General features: G+C 55.1%; 1 protein-coding gene across 6 annotated transcripts in view; it reads left to right on the top strand.

Moving 5' to 3' along the window:
- Positions 1-15,812, top strand: part of GRID2IP (Grid2 interacting protein) — a 34,376-nt gene extending 18,564 nt beyond the window's left edge. For 3 of the 6 annotated variants that reach the window (XM_071815173.1, XM_071815177.1, XM_071815176.1), the window contains 15 exons: positions 285-439; positions 2,216-2,317; positions 3,811-3,908; positions 4,362-4,479; positions 4,809-5,134; positions 5,351-5,764; positions 6,990-7,077; positions 8,252-8,329; positions 9,044-9,240; positions 10,066-10,221; positions 10,553-10,639; positions 11,162-11,291; positions 12,618-12,736; positions 13,203-13,367; positions 13,791-15,812. In XM_071815173.1, the coding sequence (XP_071671274.1) occupies positions 285-439; positions 2,216-2,317; positions 3,811-3,908; positions 4,362-4,479; positions 4,809-5,134; positions 5,351-5,764; positions 6,990-7,077; positions 8,252-8,329; positions 9,044-9,240; positions 10,066-10,221; positions 10,553-10,639; positions 11,162-11,291; positions 12,618-12,736; positions 13,203-13,367; positions 13,791-13,862 (2,305 nt within the window). In that variant the 3' untranslated portion in view covers positions 13,863-15,812. Of the gene's footprint in view, positions 1-284; positions 440-2,215; positions 2,318-3,810; positions 3,909-4,361; positions 4,480-4,808; positions 5,135-5,350; positions 5,765-6,989; positions 7,078-8,239; positions 8,330-9,043; positions 9,241-10,065; positions 10,222-10,552; positions 10,640-11,161; positions 11,292-12,617; positions 12,737-13,202; positions 13,368-13,790 lie in introns of all 6 variants that reach the window. The other 3 variants (XM_071815172.1, XM_071815175.1, XM_071815174.1) reach the window with 1 other exon arrangement.
- Positions 15,813-15,856: the final 44 nt, after the last annotated feature.

Below are 15,856 nucleotides of genomic sequence, written 5' to 3'. Positions count from 1 at the left end.
GTAGCTGACTCACAAACCAGGTTTTATACCTGGCTGGCAGCTGCTGCTGGTCCCTGGAATTTGCTCTCCCCGTTAGCACCAGCTGCACATCTCCATGTCCCAAAGGTCTCCATCCTCTGCTCGCAGCCTAGCACCTCTGCTCCGAGATAACCTCTTTGTGCCAAGGACTCGGAGCCAAACCTAGCAGCTGGGATGCAGGGAAGTGTCGGAGCCCTGGACACGTCGTGGCAGGGCTGTGCTGCAGGGATGCGCTCACTGCCAGCCCTCTCTTTCTGATTTTACAGGAATATTGACACTCTCATTGTGGATGTGTACCCGGTGCTGGACACACCGGCCAAGCAAGTCATATGGCAGTTTATTTACCAGCTGCTGACGTACGAAGAGCAGGAGCACTGCCAGCAAAAGATTGCCAGGTTTCTTGGTTACAAGTCCTTGGCAGGTGAGAGGAAAAACCCCTGTGCTCCAGCACGGACACACCATGTCCCACTGGGTCCCTGGGGACCTCGGCAGTGGCACTGGGAGCAGGCTGGAGTGATGAGGGAGCAGGCCGCTCTGCCCTGCCTGGCTCCTGCCTGCACGCTGCCTGCACGGAGCTGGTGGCTGCACGGGGCGTTGAGCAGCACACTGGAGATTCCAGCTCCTGTTACCAGTGAGGTTGATCTGTAAATGTCAGGTGGGAGGTTATCTTTTGTGCACCCGTGGAGTTTTGGAAGGAAACTCTGCACTGAGAGGTGATGTTCCTGGGAGCGAAGGTTTTTGGAATTTGCTTGGGTCACTAGAGGTTTGGAAAGGATGTGGATGGCTTAGGGGCAGCGTTCAGAGCAGAGAGGGAAGATAAGCGGTGACGGTGACGGGGTGTCCCTCGAGATGTCCCCGGGATGTCCTCCAGATATCTGTGATTGGAGGTTGAGGAGCAGAGACCCAGCAAGTGGCTGGGGATTCTCCTCCTCTCCATCACTGTGACTGCGGCAATGCCAAAATCAGCTGTGGTTTGCTGAGGATTATGGGCTTTGCAGTCAGACAGCAGAAAAGTGAGGGCAATTTTGGACTGAAATGTCTTAATCTTTGGATTTGGGCTTCTTAATTGCTTTCACATTCTTTTATGTTGTGTTGATATGTTGATTTTACATTCTGTAAGTAGAACCATATGAAAGAGGTGTTGGTTGAAGAGAGACTTTTGGAGGAATACAGTTGTTTTAGCACAGCCTTTCTCCTCACAGGGAGAAACAGCTCCAAGTCCTGGTGAAAATACTCCTGTTGGGTATTTGTTCACCTAATTTGTACTCTCAGTTTTTGTTTTTGTGTGTGCAGAATTATGGCTCAACCCACCTAACATGTTGCATATTCCGAAGAACTTAGGTTGTAAAATTAGCTGATAAGCCTTAGAAGATTTCAGAGAGAAGCTGATGTATTTGCAGTTTGCAACTGTATTTCAGGAATCCAAGGCAGGTGTCTCCAGCCCTGGCAGAGGAGGAGAGCACAGGAGTGAATCTCCTGGGACCAGACTGTTTGGGGCTGTTGTTCCCAGTTCTGTGGTTCCTTTCAGCTTTTCTCTGACCACGTGAAGTTCTGGTTGTTCTGGTGCATTATGTGTGTGTCCATGCGTGGAAGCGTGACGGCCAAAGATCTCTGAATTTGGGTTAGTCCTTCATCTGGGCTTCTTCCAAACTCGGTGGCTATCTCAGATGTTTGTGTGTATCGGGTTGTCCAAGCATTGGTCTGTTGGATACCACGGAGACTGATGCTCTGCTGTCCCCATCCTGCTGTGGGTCTGAGCCTCTCTGAGCTGTCACACCAAACCGCACATGAACAAACCCATCAGGCAATGTCTCTCCCAGGCAGCATTTGGTGCTGGTCCCCACTCCCACCTTGTCCTCTGAGGACAGGAAGGTATTAGCTGCATCCCTCTGGGCCAGCCTGGCTCAGGCCTGGGGTTTCTCATGCACCGTGAGCTGGTGGATGCCAATCCTGCTAGAAAAAGCGATTGCATGTCCTGTCTTTGGGCATCCACCCCCTGCACTGTGTTTGTGACCTGCTCCGCTCCCTGGCCCCAGCGTGGGGACTGAGGGGAAGGACAGGCAGCTGTCACGGGGTCATGGCCAAGTGCAGGGCTCAGAGAGCAGCTGCGAGTCCCAAGGGTCAGGGCAGGAGGAGCGGGCAGCTGTGGGGACTGGCGCACACCGACCGAGCCTGACGAAGGGTGTCTTCCACACAGCCGAGCCGGACGCAGAGGATCGCTACCGCAGCTCCGTCCGAGGAGCATCCCTGTGCCGGGGGAGCCTGCGGACCCCCTGCCCCGATGAGGGGGGGGCAGCAGGTGGGTGATCGGGGGGTCCTGCTGCAGGGAGGGGGCCTGGGGGCTGTGCCTGGGCTGTACCTCTGCTCTGCCACAAAACAAACCCTGACCTGGTCCTCAGCGTGGATGGTGGGAAAGGACTCGGGTACAGAGCCAGTGCAGAGGCTGTGACTGGAACCCCCCATTTTCACAATCAGTTGAAATGAGCAATTCCAATAATTACCCACTTGGGCTGAGGCTGGGCGTTGTTTCCAATCCATTGCTCAGATGTGAACTGATGCTGGTCTGAGCGCTCCCTTCTGGGGTGCACAGTTTCAGCTGCGAACTTTCTCGGACACCACCAAATTGACAGGGAAAGCAGCATTTGTGGAATCCACGTGAGGAAGGTGACCACGGTTCAGTGCCATCAGACTCCTGATGAACTCCACTCGAGGCACAAACCATTTTTCCAGAGAGAAGCCCTGCATCTCCCCATTCCTCTGAAAATCTCAACCAGTTTGTATTGCTCCAGGGATTTCCACAGCCCCCAGATCTCGAACCTTCTCCTCCAGATGCACCCCAGGTTGCTGGTTGTGTTTTCAGTCCTTTGGGTCTTTGTCCTCCTCTCCCAGATGGCGGGACAACACATTCTGCTTATTCATGGAATCTCGGAATTGTTTAGGCTGGAAAAGACCTTTAACATTATGGAGTCCAACCGTTACCCCACCCCTGGCAATGCCCCATGTCCCTAAGAACCTCATCTCTGTGTCAGTTCAACCCTCCAGAGATGGTGACTCCAGCACTGCCCTGGGCAGCCTGTTCCAATGCCCGACAGCCCTTTGGGGAAGAAATTGTTCCCAAGATCCAACCTCAACCTCCCCTGGCGCAACTTGAGGCTGTTTCTTCTCATCCTGGTGCTTGTTCCTTGAGCCCAACCCCTCCCAGCTCCAACCTCCTTTCAAGGCAGTTGTAGAGAGCGATAATTATTATTCCTCCATCACTCTTAGCTGATCGCGAAGGGCACTTGACCTGCACTTACAGCTTCTGTCCATGACCTCTCCACCCCTCGGCTGCACCTTCCTCCCAGCTTCCCCCCAGGAACGCCGTGCTCCGCAGCTGTCAGGCCAGTCAACTCCAGGACATTTCCCCAAGGAAGATTCTCTAACCCAGCTCTGAGGAGCATTTCTGGCTGTGATTAGGGCAGGAGAGTGGCCAACAGCTGCGTTCGCCGGGGGAGCTGCTGGCCTGGGCAGATGTTCGCCAGCTGCAGGGAGCAGCCGTGTCCTCAGCTGCCCTGCGGAAAGAGCAGAGTCTGCGACCTCTTGTGTTAACCTTAAACCGAGTCTGAGCCGGCTCTGGGGCGCATCCTCATTCACCTCCCTGCACAAACCATTTAAGTATAAGAAGCAGACAATGTTCTTCCAGCCATTAACCTCCAAGCAGAAGCTCTCCATGGATGTAACTCGAAAAACAGGGTTTCCTTTGCAGCTGGTGGGATGGGATCCTGACTGGTTTGTCCCTTCCTTTCCCGGTAGGTCAGAGTGACACCGTGGAGGTCCCGGTTCGCCTGATCCCTGGAGAGAGGCAGGCTGGTGATGGCACGTCCCTGCCGGAGACACCCAACCCCAAAATGGTGCGACCTCCTGGGGCTGGGGGAATGAGCCTCTGGGAAGCACTTGGTCAATGTATGCGGGACCGTTGTGTTCACAGGGAGGGCCGAGAACTTGAGCCCGGTCATTTTCATGCAGGAAAGTGGAAAAGAGGGAATGGGAGAAGGATAAATACCTGCTGGTGGCTGACAGCATCCCTGCTGTGGAGCTCGTCACCCAGATCACTTCCCGGGGCAATTAGTCAGCTTTAATAGCGCCAGTGTCTGTCAGCATCTGCTGCAGCCTCGGAGAGGCTCTTGGGGATCTTCAGGAAAAGCAGAATAGCCTTGGGTTGGGGTGAAGCCCTCCTGTAAAGGATAAGAGCCTGGGGGCTGGCGTGGCTGTCCTGTCCCCAGGACACTGCAGGTCTCTGGGTTCTCCGCAAGTCCTGTCTCAATTCGGGCATCAAGAGCAGCTCTTTTTCCTTGTTTTTCCAGATGTCAGCCGTCTATGCAGAGTTAGAAAATCGCCTGATTGGCAGCTTTGCTGGCAAGATGGGTAACGCTGCCCGGCACAGAGCATCACCTCCTGCCTCGGAGCTGCCACACGCTGCAGGTAGGGACCAGCTTCCTGCAGTTTTGGGGGGGTCTCAGGTGATGGTGGACGGTGCTGCCCAGGCAGACGTAGGGAAAAACACCTTTCACTTGGTGCTATTTTATAACAAAGCAGTGACGGTGGGAGCCCAGCGATGGCTTCTGCAAAGCTGCATCAGCAGGAGGGCAGCAGAGTGAGCAGGATGGCAAATCCCACGGGATCCCTGTGCTCCTCTCTGCTGGCTGCACCATCATCTCATGTGGCATTCGGGGGCGCTGGGGCTCGTCACAGGTGGGGCGCCCCGGGGAGCACCCAGTGCAGGATACCCCGGGCATCGCTCTGTCCCGCAGGTGCTCGCAAGCCAGGGACGGGGATCTCGTGGCCGAGCGAGGCTCTGGGCTCCCAGCAGTGCTACTACCGCCTGCACAGCAGCGTGGCCTCCCCGAGCAGCACTGAGTCCAACCCCTACGTCAGCCTGGACAGCAGCCCGGCCCCATCCCCCCAGCACCGCCACTACCCGCTCAGCCCGCTGTCACGACGGAAGAAGCTCTTCACCTTCTCCAGGCCTCCACGCAGCCGTGACACTGACCGGTTCCTGGACGCCCTCAGTGAGCAGCTGGGACACCGGGTCACCATCGTGGATGATTTCCTCACTCCTGAGAATGACTACGAGGAGGTGAGTGTGTTGCAGGTGCATGGTTTTTGTGCTGGCCATAGAGCATCCATCACACAGCCTGCATCTCACTGGGAAAGGGGCAGAGCCACTGGGGACACATCCTGGGGTTCTGGGGGTGGTGGAGGGGGACAAGGGCCACCCTGCTCTGGGGCAGGACCCCCCCAGGGCTGGCTGGGTGGAGGATGAGGTGCCACCTTCAGCCTCTCCCTCTCCCAGATGAGTTTCCATGATGACCAGGGCAGCTACGTCACCAACGATGTCAGCAGCAGCGAGTACATCAGCAGCAGTGACGAGGGCAGCTCCCTCACCTACTCCACGCTCTCGGACCACATTCCCCCACCTCCCCTCAGCCCCCCTCCACCCCCACCCCCCCTGCAGTTCCATGACCCCCAGACCGTCCCCTCCAAGGCAGAGGCCACCAAGGCCAGCACATCACCTGCCCCCAAATCCCTTGTCAGCCACCTGCACCCCATCCCACCCCCCCCACCTCCCCCGCCCCCTCCCCCAGTGCCCTGTGCCCCACCCCTGCACCGGGGGCTGCTGCACCGCAGGAGCGAGTCCAACCACATGAGCGTCAAGAGGCTGCGCTGGGAGCAGGTGGAGAACTCGGAAGGGACCATCTGGGGACAGGTATGGCCCCCGAGCGGGGAGTGGGGAGAGATGAGGATTCAAACCATGCTATGGGGAGCAGCTGCTGAGGCTGCACAGGACGGTGGGAACGTCTGTGGGTGTGGGGGGAGCTGCTGCCTCCCAGAGCATCTTGTCATCACCTCTTGTTGGGCCATGCATTCCATGAACTCTGAAGATGACATGGTACAGAAAGCCTCATATTTATTTTCATCCCTTTAATTGTTTGGAGCAAATCTGCTGGGGTCAGAAGAGGCTCCAGAAAGCACCTGAAATGTGGGGTTTTTTTCCCACAGTGTGCTGGGGAGCACTTGCTTTCCTGTGTTCTGTGGGCTGACATAGGCAGGAGCTGCCTTCACACACATTGTGTAGCTGTAGGATGTTTTGTCACTCAAAAAACATGAGGGTGGTTGAAAGCAGCACGATGGGGAGAGTAGAGAGGCAGGGGAGGACAATGGAGAGGGAAAGCAAAAGCGAAGCTGAGACTAGATGTGATAATCCTTGGGCACCATGGACTTGAGGAGATGCAGAATGCTGGAGGTGGATTCGAGTCTCAGTAGTGAGAAGCTTCCTCGCTGGAGTTTAACTCCTGTGATCAGAGGTGCCATGTTCTTCGTGTCCTGAGCAGCCAGAGGGGAGCTGTGGGATCACCTTCCAGCCCCACGGGCTCCCACCTCGCAGCAAGCACTTGGAATCCTCCAGGTCCCTCTCCCCAGCACTCCGGAGAACAAGATGATTCTTCCTGGCGATTTTTTTGCATGCAAAGAACCCTGAAGTTCCTGGAATTCACACTTTGTCCTTGACTTAAGCAATCACGACTGAGCAGCAAGTGAAGAGCAGCAGAGCTCTGCGGGACTCCAGCTGTGTCAGGAGTCAGATGAACCCGCAGGGCAGCGCTGCCAGCTGCAGGGTGCAGGGAAATGCTGATGGGGTGAATCTCCAGTTTCCTTCTTTTCTTCTGGAATGAGAACGGGTCCCACCAGATGGGCTTAGTGACCCATGTAGAAACTGTCCCCTCCAGAGGTAAGCGGGTCACCAGGCTCTGCTTTTTGCACAGGGTTTATGGTGGCCGAGTCTCCAGTTACAGGACAGTGCCACCAACCTGTCCGGGTTCCCTGTGGGGACACAGGCCTCAGTGTGGGGTGGGGTGACGGTGGCCAAACATAGATGGGCAGCATTGGGCTGTTCCCTTTGCCACCACAGCCCCTGACTCTTCATCCTCCTGCAGCTTGGGGAAGACTCGGACTATGACAAGCTGAGTGATATGGTCAAATACCTCGACCTGGAGCTGCACTTCGGAACGCAGAAACCTACAAGTAAGTACCTGAGCCACAGAGCAGGTCCTGGTACTGGCCAGAGACCAGGGCACTGGGAGGAACTGGGGCTCGGTGGGTAGCGAGGTGATGCCTGGTCCTGCCATCACCCCGCAGCACAGAATTCTTTCATCCTCAGGATTTTGTGACTGGTGGCACAGCGGATCATTAAGGTGGAGATTATTTCCCTATCTCCCTTAATTTTCTTCGCTGCCATTGTCTGTTTTCTCTCTCCATTTCAGTTGACCAGGGCAGTGAAACTCAGACAGACGGTTTCGCTCCCTGTTGTCCTCAGTGCTGCTTCCCGACCTGGTGTGCAATGAGCAGAAGCCCAAACCTGCACCACATGTTGAATGGTTTGTGCACGGCCCCTGCTTGCTGTGGTCTGTGCAGCAGGGCGCTCAGCCGTGTCGGTGCACGCAGACATTGCGCGGTGCTGCAGCAGCAACCATTGCAAGAGAGGAAGCGAATTGCAGCTCAGTTGCTTTGCGAACTCAGCCCTGAAAAAGCCATGAAAACGTTCCTCTGCACACTGAGAGCATTACAGGCAACACTTTTTATACATATAATAAGTTATTTTCCTCCAAGACCCACATGTGGGGTCTGTAGGCCACCACAGCCTTCCTATGGCTCCTGAGTTGGCGTGTCCTGCAGACCCACCCCCAGGATCCCCCACCCCCCGGGCTCTGGGTGCTGCAAACCCAGTGAGCAGGTCCAGGCTGGGGTGCCGGGCGGTGCTGGCCGGGGTGGTGCCATTCGGGGTGAGAGCGATGTGGTCCCAGCCCATGGGGCAGTGCAGCTGCTGCATTTACACTGGGAGTAGTGAAATGTCCACGAGATGTCTGAGCCCTCCTGCAAGGAGCAGATACAGGTGGGGTTGGCAGTGGAAGTGGGATTAAATGGGATTCTTCTCAGGGGCTGTATCTTTTTGGGGTGTGTCTGGGATTTTCTGTGTGTTTCACCTCTTGTTTTACCTTTTTCAGCTCCAACTGAGTCCTCCATTGAGGAGATCTTTGAATCGCAGAATTCAAGGATTCCCGGAGCCATTGCTGTGTGCAAAGCATCATTTCTCCTCTCTTTCATTCATGGTTTCACTGTTTTCAGGACAGTTTTCTTCCTGCTGGAGCCAGCTGAGCCTGTCCTTACCCATGATTAAATCTTTCAGTTTCTCTTCCAGAGCCAACTCTCATGCCTGAAAACTTTAAAAAGAAAGACGTGGTTGAAATTTTGTCCCACAAAAAGGCCTACAACACATGTAAGTAAATGCCACAGTGAATGTAGCCCCAAAACCAGCCCAGAAATGGGACCCAGGCTGTAGAGAACTGGAAAGGTAAAAGGAAAGAGGCTCCATGAGCACAATCCCATGAGCACAACCCCAGCACAGCTTTGCTGGTCTGGGCTGTTCCTGCAGCCTCTCTGGGCTGGGCTCAGCCCTGAGCAGGAGAGACAAGGTTTTCAAGAATGGATGGGGATGGGATGTGGCTCATGGGCCTGGGGAGGGCGAGAGGAAGAGCTGACACGGCCCCATGGGGCAGCGAGGGGTGTGGGGCCCCCAGGAAGGGTCAGTGCTGCTTCTCTGGGATGTGCTGCGGTGGGATGGAGGGTGGGGGCTCAGGGAGACCTTGTGAGCCCCCAGCCATGGGGAATGCGGGAGGACAGGATGCACCGGGGTCGTTTCCAGCATCCTAGCATGATGCATTGGTGATGTACATGTTGCACATAGTGCAATACCTGGTGGGGTCTGCAGGACCAGAGCGATCCCTGGGTCCCTGTGTAGCAGGGCCTTGGGGAGAGAAAACCCTTCCTGCCCCCAGGGCTGACCCTATGCTGCTGGGGGCACATGGAGAAGTCTACATCACTCACTGTGGAGAGATTGATCTTCCTCTCCCGGTCTCATTCTGTCCCAGTGCAGCCACCCCCGGGGTCTGGTCCTCCTCCCCTCCCTAGTGACGTGCCCCCTTCTCTGCAGCCATCCTGATTGCCCACCTCAAGCTCTCGCACATGGAGCTGCGCCAGATCCTCATGACAATGGAGACAGACCGGCTGGAGCCTTCCCACATCAAGCAGCTCCTGCTCTATGCCCCGGATGGGGAGGAGGTCCAGCGCTTCCAGAGCTACAAGGAGAACCCTGGCAAGCTCAGCGAGCCCGACCAGTTCGTGCTGCAGGTACTTATGGGCAGAGATGTGCTCTGGGATTGAGGAGGTCCCTGGTGTCCCCAGGATGTCCTGCTGTGAGCTGGAGCAGAGGGAACACAGGGCAGAGTGGAGACAGGACCTGGTCTGCTCTGGGGAGTCTGCTGCCTCCCTGGGGCCAGGGGTAAAGGTGTGAAAAGAAAACTTCCTGCCCCGATGAGGCCTCAAGTTGCATCAGGGGAGGTTGAGGTTGGATCTTGGGAACAATTTCTTCCTCAAAGGGCTGTTGGGCATTGGAACAGGCTGCCCAGGGCAGTGGTGGAGTCACCATCCCTGGAGGGGTTGAGCAGATGCAGAGATGAGGTTCTCAGGGACATGGGGTAGTGCCAGGGGTAGGTTAATGGTTTGGCTTGAGGGTCTTTTCCAACTAAAATGATTCTGCGATTCTATGGGAAAAACTGGTGGCACTGGTCACGGGGACCACCAGCGAACGATGCTTGGGCTGATACCCGGGGTGTCTGGCCGCTCCCATGGTGGCTATTTTACAGCCAAAGCACACCATGATGTTCACTCCACAGTAAGAGTGACTTTGCCCAACTCTGACTTATTTTCTGTTAACGAAGTCACTGTGGATGTTGCCGTGAAACCTCCTGCCCTCCACAGCAAAGTGGCTGTGCTCTACGAGCCACAGCCGCCTCCCAGCTGCTCAACAGTGTCACCTGCACTAGCAAGTGCCCACTGCTTCCATGCACAGGGCAATAAATGCGCCAGGAAAAACACCAGATAGGAGGGATTACAGCTAGTGGTGATTTACAGCTAATGGTAGTAGTAGTAAATTTCTCCTCCTGTTGTTCTCAGATGTTGTCAGTACCTGAATACAAGATCCGTCTGCGCAGCCTGCATTTTAAGACCACTCTGCAGGAGAAGACAGAGGAGATCAAAGCCAGCTATGAGTGCATCTGCAAGGCCTCGCTGGAGCTGAAAAGCAGCAAGAAGCTGGCTAAGATCTTGGAGGTGAGAACAGCCCTTCCTTCTGGTGACAGCCACCGGAGTCCCCAGCTCCCATGGCTGCAGGCAGTGCAGCCACTCATCTAATCCTCTGAATGAAGTGATATGGTTTTGTTAACGATAATCTATGAACACATGTATGAGGCCCCTTAGCAGAAGTGATCTGGCACCAAAAAAGTGAACTGTCCCACTGTCCTGTAGACAGAGGGAGGTTTCTTACCTCTGCTCCTACCACATCATTGGTCTCTGTGACATAAAAGCGGGCACAAGTGAAATGGGAGATGGGATAAGTGCTGGAGGTCACTGGCCGGTCATTCACTGAGGTTTCTCTTTGCAGTTTGTGCTGGCGATGGGAAACTATCTGAACAACGGGCAGCCCAAGACCAGCAAAACAACAGGTTTTAAAATCAACTTTCTCACGGAGGTAAGGCAAAGCATGCATGTTCCTGGGCAGGAGGCACTGCTGCCAGGGGCTCTGAGTGCCGGTTTACGGTGTGTGTGGGTATAAGGCTCCCGGTGCAGCAGGAGTGGGAGGGCAGGATGGTGCACAGGGCTGACCTCAGAGAGATCTGGTCCTTCAGTGTGATACCTGCACTCAGGTGCTGCCAGACCCCACGGCTTTCTGGCTGCAAGGGGAGAAAACAAGGGTCTGTATTGCATGTGGGTCCCTGGGGGAGTTCTGGGAGGTAGGGGACTGGGTGACAGCCTTGCGCTGGGGGAGGGAGGCATTGCTTAGCATCTCCTTGACACTGATCTGGGTGTAATGTGCTGTATAAACATTAAAAGTCCTATTTAAACATTAATCCACATGGCATGGCTGGGAATTGCCTCGCACGTGAACGCAGGGTGAGCTCAGCAGCACGGAGGAGCCCCTGCGTATGTGGTGCCTGGCGAAACCCGCTCTCCTCTGCATAGGGATCTACTTACTTGTTTTGCTTTGCTGCAGCTGAACACAACCAAGACTGTCGATGGCAAATCCACCTTCCTGCACATTCTTGCCAAATCACTCAGCCAACATTTCCCTGAGCTCCTGGGCTTTGCCCAGGATCTTCCTACAGTGCCACTCGCTGCCAAAGGTAAATGGACAAAGGCATCTGCAAGCTCTGCATCTCCCTGCACTGTCTCTTGGTTCTGTACGGGTCTGGGATCAGTCATGAGCTGCACAACGTTGGCAGGAGCAGGGTGGCAGCCGAAACAAGTGAGGAATGGTCCTGAGCAAGAGGATGGGGTAGGAAGGGACGAGCTTAGTGACAGGGGAGGTCCTATCCGTCCCATGCTGCTGCACGTAGGAGTGCACAGACAGGGCTCTATCCCCAACCCCAACCTTCCTTCTGACTTGAAGAAGTGGTTCCCAAGTTCAGAGTTCTCTTGTTGTGCAAATGCGGCGCAGAAGAGGGAGGTGCCAGAAGCTGCTCTGCTCCCTCCATCCTTGGTGCAGCGTTGGTGCTGTCACCATCGTGGGTGACACAAAGCACAGCACCTGCACCTCGTGAGTTCACAGTCCAGCCACAGGCACGGCACGCTGACTGAGGATCATACAGCTCTGCTGGCTGCAATAAAAAAGAGTGTCACATAGATCTTGGGTTTGTCACGCCCCGGCTTGTGCTGATGGTGTCACAACGGGCTGGCTGCACACAAAGCACAGGCTGCATTCTCGCTGCACATCCCTGTTGTTTGTCAGTAATTCCCTTGGGAATTAGTGCTACAGTGGATAAATACAGGAGAAAATTCAAGCCTGGAGATGTAACTTTTCTCCAACAAAGGTCTGTACCTGTAGCTTTCCCAGCTGGATTTTGTATCTGGCCTGTTAACTAACACTGCTGTCACTGGAGACTCCCTGCTGCCCAAATCCTGCCACTTTATACCCAACTGCAGGCCAAGTGCTACCCAGGGCCACCCAGCTTTGCTCTCACACAGACCCAGGGTGGCATGGCTGCAGCACGCAGCCCAACCCCCCCGGAGATGCTGTGATTCCGCTTCCCCTCACCTGGGCAAGAGCCAAGGCTTGGCTGCCCAGGACAGCAAAGGCTCTGACCTGCTCATCACTCTCCTGAACACTGGTGCTGTGATGAGATGCCAGCCTGGAAATCATCCCTTGTCCTGCTGTCCTGTACACTCCATCCCAGTCCCAAGGACCCGTGTGTCCATCACTGCCCTGTGTCACCGCGTCCTGCACGCTCCTTGCGCTTGGCACAGGCTCCTGTTGAGGTTCTTGGCATATCTTGGCCCGAGCAGCCAGCAGAAGATCTAGTTGTCCCCCATGTCCTGGACACCGTGGACAGGCTGTGCAGACAGCCTGAGCCACCCTGACTGGTGGCCCGTGCTCGCTGCCCTCGCTTTGCTGTGGGGAACAAGCCAACCCTAAGTCTCCTCATGCTGTTGAATCCTCTCTTCTCATGCAGTGAATCAGAGGACACTGACGGCCGACCTCAAAGACCTGCACACCACCGTTAGTGACATACAGATGGCCTGTCACAACATGCCAGCGACCGCAGAGGACAGATTTGCGATTGTGATGACTGTATCCTTCCGTCAAAGGGGCAAAACACCAATGCGACTTACTGCCCTGAAGTAAAACCACTCGGTTGTCTTTGCGCCTCCTTGGTAAGCAGCAGGGCTGTGACCGGCGGGTGGGAAAGGACCATCTGAGCACTTGGTGGGAGTGCGGTGGGAACCTCCACCCTCTACTCGCTCTCAGCCAGTGTGGGGAACAGCTTTTGTTGTGACCACCGGTCCACATGCCCCTGCGTGGCAGAAACCCAGTGCCACAAGGCCAGAAAGCTCACTGGGATCTGTCCTTCCCGAGAGGGGCTGCTGGGGACAGCTGAGCGTGCCAGCGGGCTCCCTTCACTCGTGCTCTTCACCTGTACCTGCAGCAGGTCCTTCCTTAGCCCCGAGATGAAACACAGCCATTTGATAAGCAGAAGTGATTCTGATCTGTACCAGACCCACAGCGTAGCTGCTTTCCCTTAATTCGTTTATCTCAGTCCTTCCTGGAGAGCGCCCAGCCTGCCATGCGGTCCCTGGATGACCTGCAGCACAAGGCCATGGAGGAATTCAGCAAGGTGTTGTCCTTCTTTGGGGAAGACTCCAAAATGACAACTTCTGAAGCCTTCTTTGGCATTTTTGCAGAGTTCATGAGCAAGTTTGAGGTGAGTTGCACTTTGCAAAGCCAGCGAGGGGTTTCCTGTTAGATGCCAGTGAAGCGTTTTACTTGCATCTGAGCTGTGGGACTGAGACGAGCTTTTTGTGAGCACGTGTACCTCAGTGTCTGTAAAGTGCAGTTTTTCTAACATGCAAGTTGGCTGGCCGGTGCAGGAGGACAACATGAGGGCTGATGGTCCAAGCATCATCCCCGTGGAGAGTAAAGCAGATGTTGTCATGGTGGGACATTCTCGGGTAATAAGGGCTGGGTTTGGGCAGCACAAAGCAGACACGGTGACTGGCAGAGCTTGTCTGGTGGGAAGCCAGGGAAGAATTGAGTCTCTAGGGGCCAGTAGCATTGAAACACCCTCCCTGTCCACAGCAGCTGCCCTGCCTGATCCTCAGCCCCTGCTCTTTGCTCTCTCCTGCAGCGGGCGCTCAGTGACGTGCAGGTGGGTGAGAGCCAGCGCAGCCCCAGGGTGACGTCCCCCCTCGCCTGGTGACGGCTGCAGCAGCGCCGGGTGCAACAACCTATTGCCAACAAAGTGCAATTTGCTCCTCCTGAGTTTGGTTGTAAATAATGCTGCTGTCACCTGCTGCCACCAAGCAGAACCACCGGCCAAGGGGTTGGGCGGTTTGGACACTGAAGAGGCACCACAGGTGATGGATGGTGGGTGGGTGCGAGGGGACAGGGACAAGAAGGTAAACACCATGCTGGTCTTGACAGCAGCTTCTTAGCATCCTCCACTTCCAGTGTATGGCTGAGTAAAGGATTTCAGACACATGTGGGCAAAAGCCCACTCTCCCACGTTCCCAGAACACATGTAACTGGCACCAGCAGTTGCTGGAGACCATCGCCACGTCCCCACAGCTGGTGCCTGTGTGAGGGGGCTGCCCTGGCAGGACACAGCTGTCCCCAGGAGGCACTGCTTGTCCCACTAGCCGTGGGGCTGGAGTCAGAGTCTCCGTGCAGGCTCCCTGGGGATGCAGGGATGGAGCCGGGGGATGAGGCTGTCTCCAGATCCCCAGCCCCAAGGAGTGATGCTGCTGAGCTCCTCCCAGTTCCCTCTCCAAGCCCTCTTGCCCTTGGGCAGGGCACCTGGGGCTGGAGCTGCACCTGAATAGGCCACCACAGTGGAATGGCGGTCGCTGGATGTGGCCCACAGGCTTCAATCCCCCGCCATTGCCAGCCAGTGCTGGTGGAAAGCAATAGGACCTTGCAGAATGCTTCTGGGACCATGTGGTCCCAAATCCAGACCCAGTCTGGTCCCACCCAGCTGTGTTGGAGGGTAAGGAAAGCCCTGAGTCCCTCCTGGCAGTCAGCTTTGCTGAACGATGAGGCAGAGACTGACAGGTCTCGAGATCTTCCCAAGAGTTTAACATCATCAGCACAAGGCTTATTTGAACTCCCTGAAAATTTTGGTGCCTCCTTGGAAAGTACAGAGCCCCTGGTAGCCTAACAATGAGTGGGGCTTCTCTGCAGCCCCAAGTGCCATCCCAGGCCCTGCAGAGACCAGCAAGAAACACATCCCCTGCCCTCCTTTATTACTGTGTGACCGGTCATTCATGCTGAGTATCCCCAGGGCACTCTGGAATTGAGGACATAGCAGCGTCTGATCGTTATTTAGGTGGCTTCATTCCCTCCAGGATGCCCCTGGGACAAAAGGGCTAGCAGCATCCCACGCAAGCACCTCCGGGCGACACGGTGCCTGAGAGCTTTCTGGCAGCAAACCCACGTGCGTTACCGTGGGGAGCATCGCTCTGTGCAAAACGCATCCATTGCCTTCCGAACTGACCCGCTCAGCATCCTGCGCCGTGATGCGCCGCAGGTCACCCCCCTCCCTCCATCGCCAGAGCAAGAGCTCGTCCTGTGGCCTCTGCTCACACGCAGAATCACCGACCGGTGCATTATTTATGGGAGACCTTATGACCATCAAATAGTCAGTTTTCAGTATTTTTTTTTTTTAATCCCCGCTGTAGAAAGTGAAGTATATTTTCACAAGTGTTCTCAGTTTATACAGCTTTAAGTGCCAGGTAGTTTCTAGCGCTGTGTTCCCAGCGGTCCAGCCCTGTCTCTGGCCCGACGGCGGTGACAGGGCAATGCTCACTCCGCTCCTCTTTCCATTTTCAATGTTGCACACTGCATTCAGTGGATTCTTTTTTTTTTTTTTTTCCGAAAAACATATTAAATATTTAAACCACTGGAGGTTCTTTTGAAACTGTCATTACAAATGTGACAATGCTGTACATAGATTTTGCTACATGTTGTAACTTTCCAAAATAGTTAGAACTCCAATCCCTTTGGTATTTTTATGTGAATATTTTAAAAGAACCAGAACTTCTGACATATGATGATATTATTTGATAACAGGACTATGTATTTCCACAGTTCAGTCTCTACCCAATGCCTATGTGCTATTCCTAAAATAAAGCTACTGCTTTCTGCCTCCTGACTGCAAGTACCTCTGTGTTCTGTCAGAAATTGCTTTGAACAAGA

This window comes from Patagioenas fasciata, chromosome 15 (genome assembly GCF_037038585.1).
Source record: "Patagioenas fasciata isolate bPatFas1 chromosome 15, bPatFas1.hap1, whole genome shotgun sequence".
Classification (NCBI taxonomy): Eukaryota; Metazoa; Chordata; class Aves; order Columbiformes; family Columbidae; genus Patagioenas; species Patagioenas fasciata.
The sequence above is the reverse complement of the archived record's forward strand: the minus strand, read 5'-3'. Positions and strand labels throughout refer to the sequence as shown.